This window comes from Phoenix dactylifera, unplaced genomic scaffold (genome assembly GCF_009389715.1).
Source record: "Phoenix dactylifera cultivar Barhee BC4 unplaced genomic scaffold, palm_55x_up_171113_PBpolish2nd_filt_p 000539F, whole genome shotgun sequence".
NCBI classification, from domain to species: domain Eukaryota; kingdom Viridiplantae; phylum Streptophyta; class Magnoliopsida; order Arecales; family Arecaceae; genus Phoenix; species Phoenix dactylifera.
The window spans coordinates 163,005-183,296 of record NW_024067948.1 but is presented as its reverse complement, the minus strand read 5'-3'; the positions used below and the strand labels follow the sequence as shown (position 1 = coordinate 183,296).

Below are 20,292 nucleotides of genomic sequence, written 5' to 3'. Positions count from 1 at the left end.
CACCCTATCATCCCCTTACCTTAGCATAGGGAAAATTGTAAGTGTGCTTGCGAATCACGATCAGATTGTGGGACCATAAACTCTAAATCAGGCTGTAGGCCAGGTGGGAAATATTAAATTGGTGGCCTAAAGGCCTTGTGATTTTTATCCAAACAATGCCAGTGGGTGAAAAATTTGGATTTAAAGGAAAAGCATTGGCTATAGGATAAATAAGGAAAGATCCTACTTTCATACAGTACAAATCTTTTGAGACATTTTTCTTTGAATAATTCAGCATGTAAAAATGTAAGGTCGCCTTAAGGAAGTTTGGTTGCATTAAATCTATAGTTTGGCTTATCTGTTTATATGAAAGGTGTGGGCCAATCTTATAGATGTAAAGCAATCTTAGATCCCCAATCTTATAGATGTAAAGCAATCTTAGATCCAGACCTCTGTTTGGGAGCAGAGAAACTCGAGGGAAAGCATGCATAATCAATTGAAACTCTGTTCTACATCCCTACGGTTTAACCATGGGATTTCCCATTTCCCTATATCTCTTTTCTTCTATTTTGATCTCCACCAAGTCACATTTGATATAATATATTTACAATTTACGTACACATTTCATATAATATATTTACAATTTACATACACATTTCATATAATATATTTACAATTTACTTTCACATTTCATATAATATATTTACAATTTACATACTAATGAAACTAATTTGCACTTTTTATTATGATTTTAAAGATCTTCGCCAACTAGCATATATGTTGTATCAAGTTTTGTTCCCATTTAATTTCCATGTGCTTGGATCCCTAATGCTGCTTGTTTTTGTCAATTTTGTTGATTTAAGACGATATATTTTGCATGGTTCATGCATTCTTTATTATTCTTAAAGTGATGCTGAAGAAAGTTCTGCAAGTATGTCTAGAAATCTCCACTAACTATATTTCTACAATAAATATGCTCATATTAATTTCTCTTACTTTCATATATATATTCCTTTTATCATCCTTTTCATAGAAGTGGTTTTTGATGTATGTGAAATTGAATTAGAGCTTTAATCCTGGTTACATTTGGAATGTTGACATGCAGACAACTGCGTAACTTGGAGAAGGTATTTGGTGGGGATGTACGGGTATGTGATCGAACTGCTCTCATCCTGGACATTTTCAATCAAAGGGCTGCAACACATGAAGCTGCTTTACAGGCAACTCTATTGCCTTACTATTTAGAATTTGAGCTAACACTAACCTGAGCCAGGGATTTAAGCTTCTGACATGAAAACTATTGTTGTTAGAAATGAAAATAATGGTAAATCCAGGTTTCACTTGCTAAATGGAGGTTATTAGAACATCTTTCAAATGTAGATGTTTATTTTTGCTAGACCCTTTTTAACAAATTCTCCAAATTTATATGTATAGTTCATTTCCTCTGCTTCTTAGTGTTTGTTCTTTGTTTTGACTTGAAATGATTTTGCACAATGTGTTTATTTTGTGATGAATTAGGTTCCTTTATAGTTATGCTTTTCAATAATAAGGAACAATTGTACAACTAATTATTCTCATATATTATTTAGTTGTTTTTTGTCGAAAATGTTTCAAGAACTCATGTTCTTTTACATTTATCATTCAACTACAATAGTTTGGACCAAGATTCACCGTCTCGGTACCGAACTCTATACCAGTGCCACATTAGCAGAGTGTCGGTATGGTACGGTATGAAATTTTTTTGGCTTACTGAGTGTCAGTACACCATTCATACCAGATATTGGTACTGAACCGGTATGGTACGGTATGCCGTATATTATCCGGTTCAGGCCGGTATGGCGTACCTTAGTTTGGACAATATTTGCATTTTGTTCACTGTCATATGCATTACAGCCTTGTAATATCTGCATAGGGAAAGCAATATTTGAGGATTTGGAATTTCTTGTTAAAATTATTTTATTTTTTTTTAGGTTTCTTTGGCACAAATGGAATATCAACTTCCGAGGCTAACAAAAATGTGGGCTCACCTTGAACGTCAGGCGGGAGGCAAGGTTAAGGGAATGGGTGAGAAACAAATTGAAGTGGACAAGCGTATATTACGCACTCAAGTAAGTCATGCTTGTGGGTGCAAAAACTCTCTTTTGTTACATAAACCATGAAACTTGTTCATTCAGCTCGATTATGTTGTGGGAAGTTGGGAACCATGTTATAGGCATTTGATTGGCATCCTGAATAACTTAACAATTAGGGGTTTAAGGCTTTGTTTTTCTTTCTTATATGAAACTCATTACTCCGATGCTCTTGATCAAGTACATAAGTATTTTAGTGCTATTGGATTCATGCAATCACATGCATCCTGATGTGAATATGAACCTTTTATTCTTATGCTAACGCCCCGCCCCCCTAAATCACATAAGGTACTATAAATCTTCTATGTTTGACAAGTAGAAGGAAACAAACTAACTTTAAAGCTATGTTATTTAGGTATGCAAATTTGACAAAGCATATATACCATGGTCTGCTGTGCCGGTACTAGGCCCCAAACCGGTTGCCTAACGACATAGGTTGGTACGGGCTTGTGCCGTACCATGTCCGGCTTGTACGACACAGTAGAGGAAGCGGGGAAGAGGGTGAATGGGAGAGAAAAAGAGAGAGAGAAGGGGGAGAGAAGGAGGGAGAGAGGAGGGTGGCAGAGGTTGGTGACCTAGGCAGAAGGTGGAGGAAGGCTCTGAGCCCGAGAAATAGGCCAGGTCACCTGTTTCGTTCAAAATAGGGGTCCGACCTCTTTTTTTATTTTGCGATTTTTAAGTAAAGTCGGCAAATCGTTTGCTGACTTCACTTAAAAATTGCGAAATTAAAAGGGGGCCCGAGCTTATTTTTCGGCCGTGGAGCCCGAAGGAGCGTCCTCCGCCGGCCGGCCTCCACCTCTCTCTCTCTTTCTTCCTCTCCCTCTCCCTTCCTCCCCCGTTCGCTCTCTCTTTTCATCTCTTTCCTTCTTCTCTCTCTTCGGCAACGAGTTTCGTTTCCGTTGCCGGAACCATCCCGATCCACTGTCGGGATGGTGCGGTACGATCGGAACCATCCGATTCGGGATGGTTCCACTGACCTTGATATATACATCTTCAAAAGCCTAGGTTTGAAAAATGTACTGTTTCTGAAAGATTTGTACTTATTTATTGTGTGTTGTAGCATACTAGTCAGTAGCTAATGGTAAAGTTTGCAATCTCGATAACGGACCCCATAATGGTATCATGTTGATATAGTGTAGTTACATATTGATATGGGGGTTGGTTCAATATATTGAGACTTGGTTTGCCTCCCTATACCAAGTCTTGGTTTAGTACCAGTATGATACAATAGTGCCCGATATAGGGTAGTATGCACCGGTACAACGAACCTTGGCTGATATAGTAAGATATGAAGTGATAGATGCTGATATAAGTGTTAGATGATCTTCTCACATGTGGATTTTGTTATTGAGGCCTAAAATAGGCTTATAATAAGGTAAACAAATCATACGTCAATGTTTTGAAATAAGGAATAACAATCGCTAGGTAATTGATGCTTATGTTTGGGCACCCTGGTTGACTATACATATACATGAGAAACAAAAATTTCTAAGTAGTTGTGGGGAAGCACTGAAGCATAAATTATGGAATGAAGCTAGGGCCTTGTGGAAGTTATTATGTAGGATAGAATCTATCCAGTTAACACATAACTAGTTACATTTGAGATTTAAGGCATCAAGAGTGGTGTGAAAAAACTTCGAGATGCATCTTTTGCAGTTGAAATTATTGGTTCATGATCTAGAGTGCTCCAATCATTGTGGATTCCATTCCTCATTGATGGCGTGCATCATTGAGATTTAGATTGAATGTAAAGAACACTGGAATAGAAGTTTAAGAGATAAGAAAGTAGCTAATGCTGCTATTTATGCAGACATTCAATTAAAAGTTAGATTGATCCTAATATAGATGCTACCTTTCCACCGATCACGCATTTACGTACCTGAAATAAACTTCAGGTTCTTATTTGTCTACTTGGGTATATTAGGTCTATTAGATTCTACTTTTCCAGTTTTGTTATTGACAGATTGGTGAGTTGAGAAAAGAGTTAGAATCTGTCCGGAAGCATCGGAAGCAATATCGAAATCGTCGCTTATCTGTGCCAGTTCCTGTCGTGTCTTTGGTAAGAACATACAGATGATTATTCAGTTATAAAAACACTTTATTTTGTAACTCATTTTCTTTGGTTTAAATTGAATTGCAAAATTTCAGGTTGGATACACAAATGCTGGAAAGAGTACACTTTTGAATCACTTGACTGGAGCTGAAGTTCTTGCAGAGGATCAGTTATTTGCAACCTTAGATCCAACTACAAGAAGGGTCCAGGTAAGGATTGAGTAAATTTGAGCAGACTACTTATCCAAACATCTAGTTGAAAAATACAACTAGGAGTAGCTTTAAGCAATAAGTATATTGTGTATCTGATACATCATGGTAAGTCAGCACCAAGCATTTATTTCCAGAAACTTATAGCGCATTCACTGAATTGTAATTAATAGCCTTTGCTATGCTCTTTGAGGTTAAGTGTTAAGTTTTCATCTCTATTCCTGAATTTTCTCAGAGAACTCTCAAGCACTCATCTAATTAGCAAAAAAAGCCGCCAGAACTCCATTTAGATAAGGTTACTGTCTTGACTCTTGAGTGAATTAGATAAGGCTATTGTCACAACTCAACTAGGATGTTTTTCTTGGATGTTGTCTGTTTTTCTCTTGAGTCTTTGTTTGCTTACCAAGAAAGTAAGGTAAAGGAGAAGAGCTTAGATAAAAAATGAGAAGTGTGGGAGAAAAATTATCAGGGGAAAGCTTTGGGCAAGTATTTCCTAAGTATTTGTGGCTGAGTTATTGTACTTGTTTCTCTAGATCATATTGGGTGTTCATACTTACCATATGCTCAATAGAAGCCTAGTATAAATAAATAATAGCAACTAGTCAAAATAATAGACTTGAACTTCAGTATATACACTAGCTTTACGAAGACTTCTTCCATGGGTGGATTAGCTGATAAAGCAAAAAAAAAAAAGGGAAAGGATCTCAATTTTATTTCTGTCTGCTGGTTAGACTTGGCTGACCTATTTACCATTTTTAGTGAGCAAGGCTAACGCCTAGTTCTTTTCCTCAAAAAGAAATTGTGCATATTTGTTGAAACCTGCCTCTTAATCTCTCTACCTCTATTTTTCATATTCCTTCTCAACCATGCCTCTAACATCCAGTACATCTCTGTCCTCCTACTCCTTTCCTCCTTTTTGCATGTCACCTTTTTATTCATGATTTCCTTTATATTTTCATTTTTCTCTCTTATACCCATTTGACTTGATGTTGGTGATAAAGATTGTGTGGAGCAAGGTATGTCGTACCGGTACCAGTAGGCATATTGGTCACCTACTAGATTGGTACGATACTGGTTCAGCGTGTTCAGTACCGTTTCGGTACCAGGCCTGTACCGAGAGAACTCAGCCGGAACCGGAGAAGAAGAAGAGGAGAGTGAGCGGGGGAGGGAGGGAGAAGGAGAGGCCTCCGCTGCCCGTGGAGGGCCGCGGGAGGCCGTCGGGGGTGGGGGGAGGCGGCGGAGCCCACGAAGGCGCAGCGGAGGCCGAGGCCGTGGCCGCGGCCCTCCGCGGGCAGCGGAGGCCTCTTTTTCTCCCTCCCTGCCCCGCTCGCTCTCTCCTTCTCTTCTTCTTTTTCGGCTTCAGCCGAACCGGTTTGTAAAGCAAAACCGTACCCGTAAGGTGGAACCGTACCAGTAAGCCACCGGTACGGTTCGGGACGGGCGAAATCGGCCAGTATGGTCCAATTCTGCTTACCATGGTGTGGAGTATGCGAAAGGATGAGGGCTATATCTGCACACCTTGATGGAATCACCATTTTATAAAGGTTTCATGTACGGACCCATATTGATCTGCATAGGTTGTACTTTATGGATGCAATAAGGTACTGGCATGGTTGCCACCATACTAATACATGATATGGGTATTGTGCCCAAGGTTTTAAATTCCGTGGGATAGGGCTATCTTGGTTTCTTCATGGAACAGGACTCCCATGTCCCGTCCCATCTCGGCAGCTGTCCCAATCGAGCATCCAATTAGCTACCCTTTGTCTCTCTTCCCTTCTTTGCTCTCTTTTTTTCCTTTGTTTGTTTCTTTTTCTTTTTTCTTTCCTTTCTTCCTACTTTGCTTCCTTTCTTTTTTTCGTTCTTCCTTTGTTTTTATCTTGGCTGCTTCTTTCTTTCATTTCTTCTTTCCTTTCTTTCTTTTCTTCTTCCTTCCTTCCTCTATCTCTTTCCCTTTTTTTCTTTCCTTTCTTCTTTCTTTTCTTTTTTTCCTTTTCTTCTTCATTCCTTTCTTTCCTTTTTCTTCTTCTCGCTTTCCTTATTTCCTTCCCTTCTTTCCTATTCTTCTTCTTTCCTCTCTCTTTTTTCTTCATCTTCTTTTTTTCCTTTCTTTCTCTATTTCTTTCTTTCTCTTTCCTCGCTTTCTTTCTCTCTTCCTCCCAACCTCAGGATTGTTTTGCACTATGTAGGTGGGTTTTCAGTCCCGCCTCCATCCCAATTCCTATTTTCTCAAAGGAATGGGATGACAGCCAGGACAACCCCCGTCTAGCAAGGAGTAAAACCATAGTATGCCAATTCTTGCAATGTATCGTCAATATGGGGCCTAATATCGAGATTAGAGTTAGAAATGGGCTCGGGCCTGCTCGAGGCGTCTCGGGCTAGGCCGACTTCAGGTTGGGCTATGCGCTAGGCCCAAAAGAGTTTAAACTAGGTTTGGGCTTAAACGTAGATTCCATTTATTTTTCGGGCCGAGCTCGGGTATGTCATTGGCTCAACCCTAACAAGGTCCGAAACGGAGCCTGAATTCAAGCCCAATTCTAGGCCCGGATCTATTTGTTTTTGTATATAGTTATTTGAAGAGAATGATGAGGAAAGGATAAATTAGAATAGATTTAGCTAAAATAATGTATCATGTATCATTTATTTGTGTTATAAGAGAGCCTAGTTTTTGGCTAGCCTATTTACTTGTGAAGCAACAGTATGAAATATTAAACTTCAATTGGGTTCAGGCCAACCCATTTTTGGTCCAATGGGTAATTTGGGCTAGCCCGAATAGGTTCTAGTAGAGCTCGGTCGAGCTTGAGTCAGGATCGTGTTGGGTTTGAGCCTAGATTATCCAAAAAAATTTGGGCCTAAGCTCAGCCCAAAGCTCAAAAAAATTTCGGGCTAGGTTCAGGTGGGGGCAGGGCCCGGCCCAGCTCGGCCCACTTCTAGCCCTAATCGAGACATAAACATTAGTACATACACCTTCCACATCCATTTGATAGTTCTAGTGTTGCCCAAGGTGACAAGCCAAGAGGGGGGGTGAATTGGTTTCTCTTAATTTTTACTATCTTACTTATGTCAATTGATGAGTTAGTGGAATTTAACAAAGCACAATACAAACACACAAGAAGTATAGTGGTTCGGTGCTCTCCTAAGCACCTACGTCCACTCCCCAAGCGACCCCTTGGGAATTCACTATAATCCCGCGGATTACAGTTGGATTGTTTTCCGGGCTCACAATCCAAAAACCTTTACACTTTGGTTTTCCGGGATCACCAAAAACCTATGTTGGTTTTACGGGCTCACCAACGAACTTATGTTGGTTTTCCGGGCTCACCAACGAACCTTTACAATTGGTTTTACGGGTTCACCAATAAACCTACACCGTTGGTTTTGCGGGCTTACCAACAAACCTTTACAAGGTGATTAATAAAAGAAGTAAGAAGATTTAAGCTCCTAGATGAGCAAATATAACAATTATAATCTACAAAGAAGAGTTTAGAGAATAGTTATCGCTTGATGAGACTTCTCTCTTCTTTGTCAAGGATGCTTCACTCTTCAAGGGTGGATGGAGCTCTTAATGACTCTTGGAATCTGCTCAACCACTTTCTTTTGACTCTTGAATGAAGCACTTGGATGAAGAAGATTAGGGCATTTGTCTTTCTTGTGTACTCTTTGATATTTTTGCAAAAGGATGTTTTCTCTGATGAATAGTGCCACTTTAAATAGTTTTCTTCATCCATTGGACAAGCCCCAATGGTTAGAATTCAAAAACTAGCCGTTACTCACTGTTGGAAGGTCAAAAAGTACTTCTGCAGAACTAGCCGTTATGCTTCTGCCCGTGCTTGGGTCGACTCAACTTTTACTGGGGTCGATCCAACTTTCACTTGGGTCGACTCAACCTTTCCTTGGGTCGACCCTCTCAGAACCACAGAACCTTGTATTTCAGCATTCCTTCACTTGGGTCGATCAACATCTTTTTGGGTCGACTCAAGGTTCAGTTGGGTCGACTCAACTTCCACTTGGGTCGACCCTCTCAGGGTTTCCAGAGAACCTAATTTTGAATTTTGGGTCGACCCTCTCAGTGTTTGGGTCGACTCAAGTTTGGGTCGATTCAACTTTCTCTTGGGTCGACCCTCTCAGTGTTTCCAGAGAACTGTTTTCTTGAGGCTTGAGAGGCTTGAGGTTTGGGTCGACTCATCCTTTCCTTGGGTCGACCCAACTACTGTTCATCCGTGCCATTTTTGCAGAAGTGTGCCAGATGCTTTCTTGATGTGCCGGGGTCGACCCAATCAACCTTGGGGTCGACTCAATCCACACTTTGCTGTAACTCAAGGTTAGATTCATCCATATAAACAATGAAATGCATCTTTATCTTATTATACGAATTGTACTGAGAGTAACAGACTTATAAATGATGTATCGAATTAACTTGTAACATATTCTTGATTATTGTATTAATCATCAAAATACCACTATCATCCTCAATCTCCCCCTTTTTGATGATTACAAAATATAGAGTATGAGCCTATTGATACTTATCTTAAAATTAGTTTTAAAAGGGCTCAAGTTGCTGAATTTCAGCTTTTCAAATTTGAGAGTGAAGTCTCCCCCTATTTCATCCAAATATTTCCAATTTGACCTTTTGAATTACTCCCCCTTTCTTTTATATTTCATTAAAGATGAAACTTCAAAAATTTGAGATAAAGCATGAGTTTCAGATTATGTATCGAGGTGTGAAAGGTATGTGCCAAATTCTGAAATTCTATGTGCTAAATTCTGAAATTCAATATAAATTTTAGATTTGATCATTTTCATTGTTACAAATTGCTCCCCCTTAAATGTATATGCTTTCCTATTATAATTTTCAACTTGTTTGTCAACTTATTTCTCTTTTCTTGCTCAACTCATTTCTCTTTCCTTGCTTCTCCCCCTTTTTGTTATCATCAAATAGGTGCATGGGAATAGACACAATAATTAACAAACATTTCAGCTTCATTGATCAAAATGGAACATTGTAGTACAATAATGCCAAAACAAAAACAAATACAATGTTCCTCAATCAAAGTTCAAAGTACATGATCAACACAAAATACATATGAGAACTAGATACATATCCTAGGCTCTAATCAGAAATGCTAATATCAGCCTAGGGGGTATCTAATGGCTGTGATCTAGTCCTCATCCTCCTAGCATAAGTGGCGAGGGGAGGTCGAGCCTGATGGGACTGAGTCTGGCGTAGAGCTCGGTGAGCTGGATGACTCTGTGCCGAAATCTCTGACTCAGCTGCCTGTGGCACAGATGGTCCATGAACCCCTCTCTCTCTCCGTAGAGCTCCTATCTGCTCTCTAAGATCACTGATCTCAGCAGTCATGATATCTAGTCTGCTCGTCAGCCCATCAGTGATAGTCCTCGCCTGAGTTGACATAAGCTCAGTCATCCTACTCCAAAACTCATCTGTGTCTCCCGCAAGAACAGATGACGAAGGTCCAGCCTCTGAAGGTGCAGTAGGATGATCCGTATGCTCCTCATCCTCAGGGATAGGGTCTCCAATATCTGGTGCATCACCCTCTGGTGCATCACCCTAAATCCCTGCTCCAGCACGTACCCACTGCCCGTTCACCTTCTCATAGCCCATGCGAACAAGGGATCGTGCAGTGTATGTGTCGGTGAAAAGTAGATGCCTGGAGATCTCTCCCTCTACAGATATATCGTGCTGTCGGAAGATCAAGGTGAGTATCATACCATAAGGCAGGGAGACTCTGGAGTTGCATATCACCTTCCTCATCTGCCTCAGTATCATGGCCGGGAGATTCAGGGGAATGCCCTGAATAATATGCTCCATAACAACCAGATCTCGCTCTGAAATGAGATCAAATCTCCCGCTCTTCGGAAACAAAATCCGACCAATAAAGTTGTGCAACAACCTCATTTCCGCTGAAAGAGAGCTTGCTATTACATTTTCCGAGTAGTCGAAGTCTTCATTCTCAAGAATCAACTGCAAGGCTCTCAATTTGTTTTCTGGCTTTTCTGGAGTTGCTCCTTCGCAGGGGAGATGAAGCAACTCACTCAAACTCTCTTCGGAAACTCGAACCCTAACTCCTCGAACTTCCGATATAAGCCCTCCCATCCCAGTTTTGAGGAAGGCATAGAACTCACGGACTAATCCCGGGTAGATCACCACATCTAGGGAGCAAAGATACTTCCATCCTTGCCTTCGGATCCATTCCCCCAAACGGAACCCTTCTTGATCCAAAAACTCGGAATGGATCCTTCTCCCCGTTGTAACCGGTCTCTCCGCAAATTTTGCAAGTTGTACTGAAGGGGAGGGAGGAGGAGGTGGCTCTACACATGTCTCACCTTGTGGAGACACTGTAGATGGCTCTGTAGCTTCCCTATCCGCACGTGTGATCCGTGAAACTCTCCCGGATCGCTTGGCTACGGCTCTCTTGGGTCCCATTTCTCCAAGATCTTGATGTAATCTTCTGTTTGGAGATGATTGGAGGAGATTTGAGAGTGGGGAATAGGGTTTTCGGAAGAGGACAAAGTGAAAACAGTGCCCTAGATAGCTCACGGGTCCCCCTTTTAACAGTGGGGTCCCGACGTTGGGTCGACTCGAGAGTTTTCTTGGGTCAACTCAACGTTGGGTCGACCCTATTCTGGGTTGGGTCGACCCAAGTTCAGAAATTTTTCTTTCTCTTCCTTTTCCCTTCTAAAAATTTTCCTTGCTTCCAATCCTTACAAATTCTTTCTGGGACAATGATACATGAGTAAGGAATCTATAGATGACAAGTTTGACTCATGTTTCATGGGTTTTTAGAAATGGGAGGAGTGTATCATGAGACTGCTTGCTCCCTTTTATATCTCTTCAATAAAAAGGATCACATATGCCTAATTCCCTCCTAAGCGTGCAAAATCTATCTTTACTCAAGGGTTTTGTGAATATGTCAGCTAATTGTTCCTCAGTACATACATGCTCAATACATATATTTCCATTTTGCACATGATCTCTAATAAAATGATATCTTATTTCAATGTGTTTGGCTTTAGAATGCTGAACCGGATTTTTAGTAAGGTTGATGGCACTAGTATTATCACACTTTATAGGAATGTTATCTAGCTTAACTCCATAGTCCTCTAGTTGTTGCTTAAGCCATAGTACTTGAGCACAACAACTGCCGGCAGCTATATATTCAGCTTCAGCTGTCGACAGTGCCACTGAATTCTGCTTTTTGCTAAACCATGATACTAAGTTATTTCCTAGAAATTGACATGTTCCACTAGTGCTCTTCCTATCTAATTTGCATCCAGCAAAATCAGCATCTGAGTAGGCAAGCAAATCTAGACAGGAGTCTCTTGAGTACCATAATCCTATGTTTGTAGTTCCTCTTAAATATCTAAGAATTCTTTTAACAGCACTTAAATGTGACTCCTTAGGATCTGATTGGTATCTAGCACATATTCCTACACTAAACACGATGTCTGGTCTACTAGCAGTAAGGTAGAGCAAGGATCCAATTAATCCTCTATAAAGCTTAATATCAATACTCTTTCCTTTCTCATCTTTGTCTAGCTTACTAGTAGGATTCATTGGAGTGCCTACTCCCTTGTGATTTTCATTCCCAAACTTCTTTAGTATTTCCTTTGTATACTTAGTTTGATGAATGAAGATACCTTCTTTAGTTTGTTTGATTTGTAATCCTAGAAAGAAACTTAGTTCTCCCATCAAACTCATCTCGAATTCTCCGTGCATTAAATCAGCAAACTCTTTGCAAAGATTATCATTTGTGGCACCAAAGATTATGTCATCTACATATATTTGTACCACTAGCAGATTTTCGTCCTTTCTTTTGAGAAAAGTGTTTTATCTACATTTCCTCTACTGAAGTCATTATTTAGTAAAAATTTGCTTAATCGATCATACCAAGCCCTAGGTGCTTGCTTCAATCCATATAATGCCTTATGTAGTCTAAACACATGATTTGGCAATTCATGATTCTCAAAACCAGGAGGTTGCTCTACATATACTTCTTCCTCTATAAAATCATTTAAGAATGCACTTTTTACATCCATTTGATACAATTTGAAATCCATGAAACATGCAAAGGCTAGAAGTAATCTAATAGCCTCTAATCTAGCTACAGGAGCAAATGTTTCATCAAAATCTATCCCTTCTTCTTGATTGTATCCCTTAGCTACAAGTCTAGCTTTATTTCTTATAACTAACCCATTTTCATCTAATTTATTTTTAAAGATCCATTTTGTTCCAATTACAGAGTTATGCTTTGGTCTTTCAGTTAATGTCCATACATTACTTCTTTTGAATTGATTTAATTCTTCTTGCATGGCATTTATCCAATTGGTATCTTTTTCAGCTTCTTCATAAGTCTTAGGTTCTAACTGTGAAACAAAAGCAAGATAATCATTTAAATTTCTAAGAGAGGATCGAGTTCTTACCCCTTGAGATGGATCACCAATGATTAAGTCTTTAGGGTGTCCATATGCATACCTCCATTCCTTTGGCAAGTTTTGAGATTGTGGTGGCACGCAATCATTTCCCTTATCTTGAATTGGCACGTCATCAAGATTTAACTTTTCAAAGTTATTAATTCCTGCATCATTATCAAGAATATTTTCTTTCCTAGCAGACTCACTATCAGACTCATCAAATATGATATTAACTGACTCTTCGACTACAAGAGTTCTTTTATTGAACACTCTGTATGCCCTGCTAGATGTGGAGTATTCTAAGAAGATACCTTCATCTGACTTGGCATCAAATTTACTTAGATCCTCCTTGCCATTGTTTAAAATGAAACATCTACATCCAAATACTCTAAGATATTTAGCGGTTGGTTTCTTATTCTTCCAAAGTTCATAATGAGTTTTCTTGGTTATAGGTCGTATTAAAATCCGATTTAGAATATGGCAAGCAGTGCTTATAGCTTCAGCCCAAAAGTACTTTGGAAGATTTGACTCGCACAACATCGTGCGTGCCATTTCTGCCAAGGTCCTGTTTTTTCTTTCAACAATCCCATTTTGTTGAGGCGTTCTAGGTGCTGAAAATTGATGTGAGATACCGTTTTCATTACAAAATTCTTCAAAGTGTTGATTTTCAAATTCAGTTCCATGATCACTTCGAATTGCTATTAAGGTGAGCTTCTTTTCATTTATGATATAATTATAATGTTTCAAGAATTCTGAAAATGCTTCATTCTTATGTGCCAAAAATGAAACCCATGTATATCTTGAAAAATCATCTACTATAACTAGTCCATACTTCTTCCCTCCTAGACTCGCAGTTCTAGTGGGTCCAAATAGATCCATATGTATGAGTTCAAAAGGCCTAGTTGTTGATACTATATTCTTTGATTTGAAGGATGATTTTGTTTGTTTTCCTAATGAACTAGGTCCACAAATTTTGTCCTTTTCAAAGATCAATTTTGGCACATCTTTTATTAATTCCTTCTTGACTAGTTTTGATATTAATTCCATACTAGCATGTCCTAGTCTACGATGCCAAAGCCAACTTGTTTCATTTTTCTTTTCTTCATTAGTAATTAAACATAATCCATTTTTCTTGCCTAATTCATGAAGATCTACCATGTAAATATTTCTTTGCCTTTGTCCTATAAGTACAATGCTATTATCTTTAGGATTTGTGATTATGCATACTGATGCTTCAAATGTGACTTTAAACCCTTTATCACAAAATTGACTTATGCTAAGTAGGTTATGTTTCAAACCATTAACTAATAAGACATTTTCTATGAAGGTAGATGGAGTAATGAAAATTTTACCCTTTCCAATGATATACCCTTTTCCATTGTCTCCATAGGTTACTACTCCACCCTTCTTAGATTCCAAGGTGACAAATTGGTCTACGTCACCGGTCATGTGTCTTGAACAGCCGCTATCTAGATACCATCGTTTATCCACTTTATTAGCTGCAAGACACCCCTGCAATCAAGATCAAGAATGAGCTTTAGGTACCCAAACTATGTTGGGTCCTTTAGGGTTAGTACTTGATGTTCCTTTTGGAACCCAAACTTTCTTGAATTTAAGCTTATGATTATTACTCAATTCGTTTTGGCTGGACTTTCTATAGTTACGTTCATATGCTTTATGTCCTAATTTATTGCAGCAATGACAAGTAATATTTTCATTTTTAGCTTTCACAAAAATGTTCTTCAAGTATTTTTGTTTCCTATTTGTTTTATATCCTAATCCAGCCTTATCATATACAGCTTTTTGACTATCAAGAATCATATTTAATTTGGTTGAACTAAGTGTAAACTTATCTACTAAGGATTTATATTTTTCAGCATCTTCTTTTAACTTGACATTTTCAGCACTTAGATTCTTGGTTTTATTTGTGAGTTTCCTACTTAATGTTTCATAGTTATGAGATAGTTTCAACTTATCTTTGATAAGAGATTGATTTTTTTCTTTTAGAACTTTATTTTTATTGATTAGTTTTTTATGTTCTTCCATGAGTTCTAAAAATGCATCATGTAATTCATCAACAGTAAAATCACATTCAAGTTCAGAATCTACCTCATCGTCATTGGCCATATGGCATATTTGGGCCGTCTCTTGATGATCTTCCTCTTCCGAACTTGACTCCTCACTTTCACTCCATTCAGCCATGAAGTTCTTCTTTTTAAGTTTTCTTGCCATCCACTTTAGTTCCGGACAATCTATCTTATAATGCCCGGGCTTGTTACACTCATAACAAATAGGTGTTTCCTTTTCCTTTTCTTTGTCCTTACCCTTTTCTTTGCTTGAGCTACCTTTGAAGAAGGGTTTCTTTTTATGAAATCTCTTCTTACCTCTCATAAATTTTCTGAATTTTCTTCCAAGCATAGCCATTCCTTCTTCATCAAATTCATCAGATTCTTCCGACTCAGTTTCTTGTTTTGGAGTGGTAGACTTTAGGGCAATGGTCTTTCTTCTCTTGACCTCATCTTCTGAATTTTGCCTCATGGTCAACTCATGGGTCATGAGTGATCCTAGAAGTTCCTCTAATTGCAGTGTATTGAGGTCCTTTGCTTCCTGAATTGCGGTTACCTTGGCCTCCCAAACTCTTGGTAGAGACCTGAGAATTTTTCGCACCAATTCAGAGTTAGTATAAGACTTTCCTAAACTCTTTAGCCCATTTATAATTTCAGTAAAACGAGTAAACATATCAGTTATGGACTCAGTGGATTCCATTTTAAACAATTCATACTTATGTACTAATATGTTTATTTTTGACTCCTTAACTTGATTAGTTCCTTCATGTGTGACCTCAAGTTTGTCCCAAATTTCTTTTGCAGAGATGCATGTAGATATTCTATTGAATTCACTTACATCTAATGAACAGTAAAGTACATTAATCGCTTTAGCATTTAATTGTGCTAATCTTCTATCACTTTCATTCCAATCCATTTCTGGTTTGGGTATGATAGTGCCCTCTATACTACTTGTGGGTGTGTGAGGTCCTCTAGTTATAATATACCACAATTCATAGTCTAGAGCTTGAATGAATATCCTCATCCTAGCTTTCCAGTATGTGTAATTTGTGCCATTAAATAGAGGAGGTCTATTTGTGGATTGCCCCTCACTCATAGAACATCCCACTTGGGTTGTCATGATCTTTAACTCTTGATTGTGAGATCAACAAATACTATTGGAGCATCTTGCTCTGATACCACTTGTTGCCCAAGGTGACAAGCCAAGAGGGGGGGTGAATTGGTTTCTCTTAATTTTTACTATCTTACTTATGTCAATTGATGAGTTAGTGGAATTTAACAAAGCACAATACAAACACACAAGAAGTATAGTGGTTCGGTGCTCTCCTAAGCACCTACGTCCACTCCCCAAGCGATCCCTTGGGAATTCACTATAATCCCGCGGATTACAGTTGGATTGTTTTCCGGGCTCACAATCCAAAAACCTTTACGCTTTGGTTTTCCGGGATCACCAAAAACCTATGTTGGTTTTACGGGCTCACCAACGAACCTATGTTGGTTTTCCGGGCTCACCAACGAACCTTTACAATTGGTTTTACGGGTTCACCAATAAACCTACACCGTTGGTTTTGCGGGCTTATCAACAAACCTTTACAAGGTGATTAATAAAAGAAGTAAGAAGATTTAAGCTCCTAGATGAGCAAATATAACAATTATAATCTACAAAGAAGAGTTTAGAGAATAGTTATCGCTTGATGAGACTTCTCTCTTCTTTGTCAAGGATGCTTCACTCTTCAAGGGTGGATGGAGCTCTTAATGACTATTGGAATCTGCTCAACCACTTTCTTTTGACTCTTGAATGAAGCACTTGGATGAAGAAGATTAGGGCATTTGTCTTTCTTGTGTACTCTTTGATATTTTTGCAAAAGGATGTTTTCTCTGATGAATAGTGCCACTTTAAATAGTTTTCTTCATCCATTGGACAAGCCCCAATGGTTAGAATTCAAAAACTAGCCGTTACTCACTGTTGGAAGGTCAAAAAGTACTTCTGCAGAACTAGCCGTTATGCTTCTGCCCGTGCTTGGGTCGACTCAACTTTTACTGGGGTCGACCCAACTTTCATTTGGGTCGACTCAACCTTTTCTTGGGTCGACCCTCTCAGAACCACAGAACCTTGTATTTCAGCCTTCCTTCACTTGGGTCGACTCAACATCTTTTTGGGTCGACTCAAGGTTCAGTTGGGTCGACTCAACTTCCACTTGGGTCGACCCTCTCAGGGTTTCCAGAGAACCTAATTTTGAATGTCATTGCCTTTGGGTCGACCCTCTCAGTGTTTGGGTCGACTCAAGTTTGGGTCGACTCAACTTCCTCTTGGGTCGACCCTCTCAGTGTTTCCAGAGAACTGTTTTCTTGAGGCTTGAGAGGCTTGAGGTTTGGGTCGACTCATCCTTTCCTTGGGTCGACCCAACTACTGTTCATCCGTGCCATTTTTGCAGAAGTGTGCCAGATGCTTTCTTGATGTGCCGAGGTCGACCCAATCAACCTTGGGGTCGACTCAATCCACACTTTGCTGCAACTCAAGGTTAGATTCATCCATATAAACAATGAAATGCATCTTTATCTTATTATACGAATTGTACTGAGAGTAACAGACTTATAAATGATGTATCGAATTAACTTGTAACATACTCTTGATTATTGTATTAATCATCAAAATACCACTATCATCCTCATCTAGTTACATAAAACTATTAAAAAGTGTGTTGTGGTCATGTACAAAGGGTAAATTATCATCAAAATTGTATTCCATCGTTAAATCATGAGTGAATTTTCAACCTTTATGCGACAAGACCTTTGCGTACAAATTTGAGCCTTGATTTCATAGACCGACTTTCAGCTATAGTAACCATTTTTATTTAAGTGCAGTGAGGTCCATATTATTAGTTGAAGTATTGAATCAGTGATCGCATACCACCCTAAACTGTCCAGTTCAGGGCATATGAAATTGTACTGCTCTTGAAATGGGATGCTAAAAGGCCTCGACTTGGAACAACGACCAAACCACTTGGTTCAAACCTGAACCAAGCAGTACAGCTCTGAACCTAGGTTCAAGACTATTCAGCCTTCTTTCCCCTTTAATAAATCAGGGGAAGGCAAAGAAGGCCTCCTCTATTTTTTTTCCGCACTCCAAAAAATTAAAAAAGAGTACTAAATTTCATGGATTTCAGCCCAAATCGAAGCCAAAAACTAGTAACTAGCCTTCTCCCTTCTTTTTTTTTTTCTCTTTTTCGTGCTGAAAGTTGGCAATAAATGGAGAAAATATGAGGTCATTCCAAAGTTTTTAATTTTGGCATAATTTTGTGATATGCTGTAGATCAATGGATGTTCTACGCAGTTCAGCCAAAATCTTGATTTTTCATTAAGTTTATGAATTTTTAAATTAAAAATATATTTTTGGATTAAAAATAATAAAAAATAAAGTAATTATCAAAATATTTATGTAAAAGTGGTAGCATGTTTGAGGGTATGTGTGCTACCCTGTATATAAATTTAGTATCAATTTATTTAAGTTTGTGCATGATCGTGCTCATAGAGATCTAGGCCAAAATTTGAATAAATTTGAAAAATAAGTGGTCTTTTGTGAAAACCTACAGGCTGAAAAAAATATATGTGACATCCTTGGTAGGGTGCTACATCGAGTTGAACTAAAATTAATTTTTTGAATATTTTATATTTAAATTTTTGGATTAAAAACAATTTAGAAATATGAAAATAATGCAAAAAATCAGTTTGCTAAAGTAGAAACTGATTTTTTGCATTATAGTAGAAATGCAACTATTTTTAAATAATTAATTAACTAATAATATATGTAGCATTTTATGTAGAGTTCTACATTATTCTGAATTAAAATAATTTTTTTAGATATTTTGTAGTTAAATATAAATTTAATACATAAAAATTAACCTAAAAGATATTTAATGAAGTCTAAAAGTTATTAAAAAAAATATTATATATAGAAAATTAGAAGGTTTTTCTGGACTAATTTAGTGATTTTTAATTACAATGTAATTTCGCTATTTTTAAATAATTAATTATATAATATCAATTGATTTAAAATGTTTGACATGTGTTTGGTAAATTTGCTGTAATGGATCCAGTAAGGAAGAAAGAGCCAGAGTGTGGCATTGATTGGAATTATAGGGTCATGCTCTCAGGATGGCACTACTAGAGGTGCAAGTGGTGTCACATAGTTTAAGAGGAGGGATGAGCAGGTTGAAGCAGTATCTGGTCGGTGGTGGCCCCGACATGTCTCCCTGCTAGAATGCTTTCAAAAGGTCCTGCAGCTTATGAAGAAGCCTTTACCAATTTCAAGGTAGCCAATCAAAGAAGTGCTAAGAAAGCAGAGGTCGAACATCGGCCAGCAGAGCCACGTCATACCATTCGAGGGATCTAGAGGGCTATGAAGCATCCATTCTAGATGAAGAGGAGGTGCAGATTCAATCTGTTATCCAGGAGAGCCTAAATGACTAGCAGCAGAGGAAGGAGATTCCTAAGCACAAAGCTCAGTTTTGGCCCTTATACTACGAGTCAAGCTCTAGTTCTAGATCTACTAGGTAGATCTAGGTTGTAGGAGGGCCTCTTCGGTCTAGGAGGTCATCGGCAAAGGCACCTACTATATCTATATTAGGGGTCTTTGCTAGCAAGAAAGAGAAGAAAGTCCAAAGAGATGCTAGCAGAGGCCACCATTCATGATGTATATCTTCATACCTAAGCAAGAAAAATCCATGTAAATAAAAGAACGGATATATATCATTGTTTCATTTTAATATTTCATTTTATTTCTAGAAAAGAGGAAGAGCATCTAAGATAAAAAAAAGAATTATATGAACACATAATGCTTTCTACTCAGTAAAAAATGATTAAAAAATTCAAGAAAAAAGTGAATCAAAGGACACATTAAACACGTCTATTTGTTTAAGAAAAAAGAAACAAGCATTTCCATCCAGTTTTGAACAAGACTTAGAACCTTGTTTTAGTGTTTATAAAAGTTTCACTATGTTTGTTTAGTCTTGCAGTCACTCTTTTCAATCAAGAAAAGCAGTCATACAATGACCAAGAATCTAGATATCCCATCCTGATGGTAAACCTTTAACATAAGGTTCGTCGCACCAGTCCGGTGACCAATATAGGTCGGCTACCGGTACACTATGGTACAGATTAGGTACCGTACCGACACATGTATGTGCTCGCATACCGATCATCTAGCTGGTATGCTATTTTTTTATTGTTTGTTTTTTCAATTATTGTTTCCTCTTTTTTTCACCAATGATTTTGATAATTTTAGTTATTTAATTGTAATTTTGACGTTGTTTTGATATCTTTTTGATCATGAAATGGAATTGAAGAATAATTAAAGTATTTATAAGTGAATATACAAACAATAGTATAAATGGAGTTGATTTAATGTATTTAATGTACGACAT

The 20,292-nt window shown here is 38.2% G+C and overlaps 1 protein-coding gene across 7 annotated transcripts in view; it reads left to right on the top strand.

The window, feature by feature from the left end:
* The window catches only part of LOC103714908 (GTPase HflX-like), a 63,837-nt gene that overhangs the window by 13,735 nt on the left and 29,810 nt on the right, over window positions 1-20,292 (top strand). For all 7 annotated transcript variants that reach the window (XM_039119384.1, XM_039119382.1, XM_039119385.1 and 4 more), the window contains 4 exons: window positions 1,085-1,199; window positions 1,950-2,087; window positions 4,072-4,167; window positions 4,257-4,370. In XM_039119384.1, the coding sequence (XP_038975312.1) occupies window positions 1,085-1,199; window positions 1,950-2,087; window positions 4,072-4,167; window positions 4,257-4,370 (463 nt within the window). The remainder of the gene's footprint in view (window positions 1-1,084; window positions 1,200-1,949; window positions 2,088-4,071; window positions 4,168-4,256; window positions 4,371-20,292) is intronic.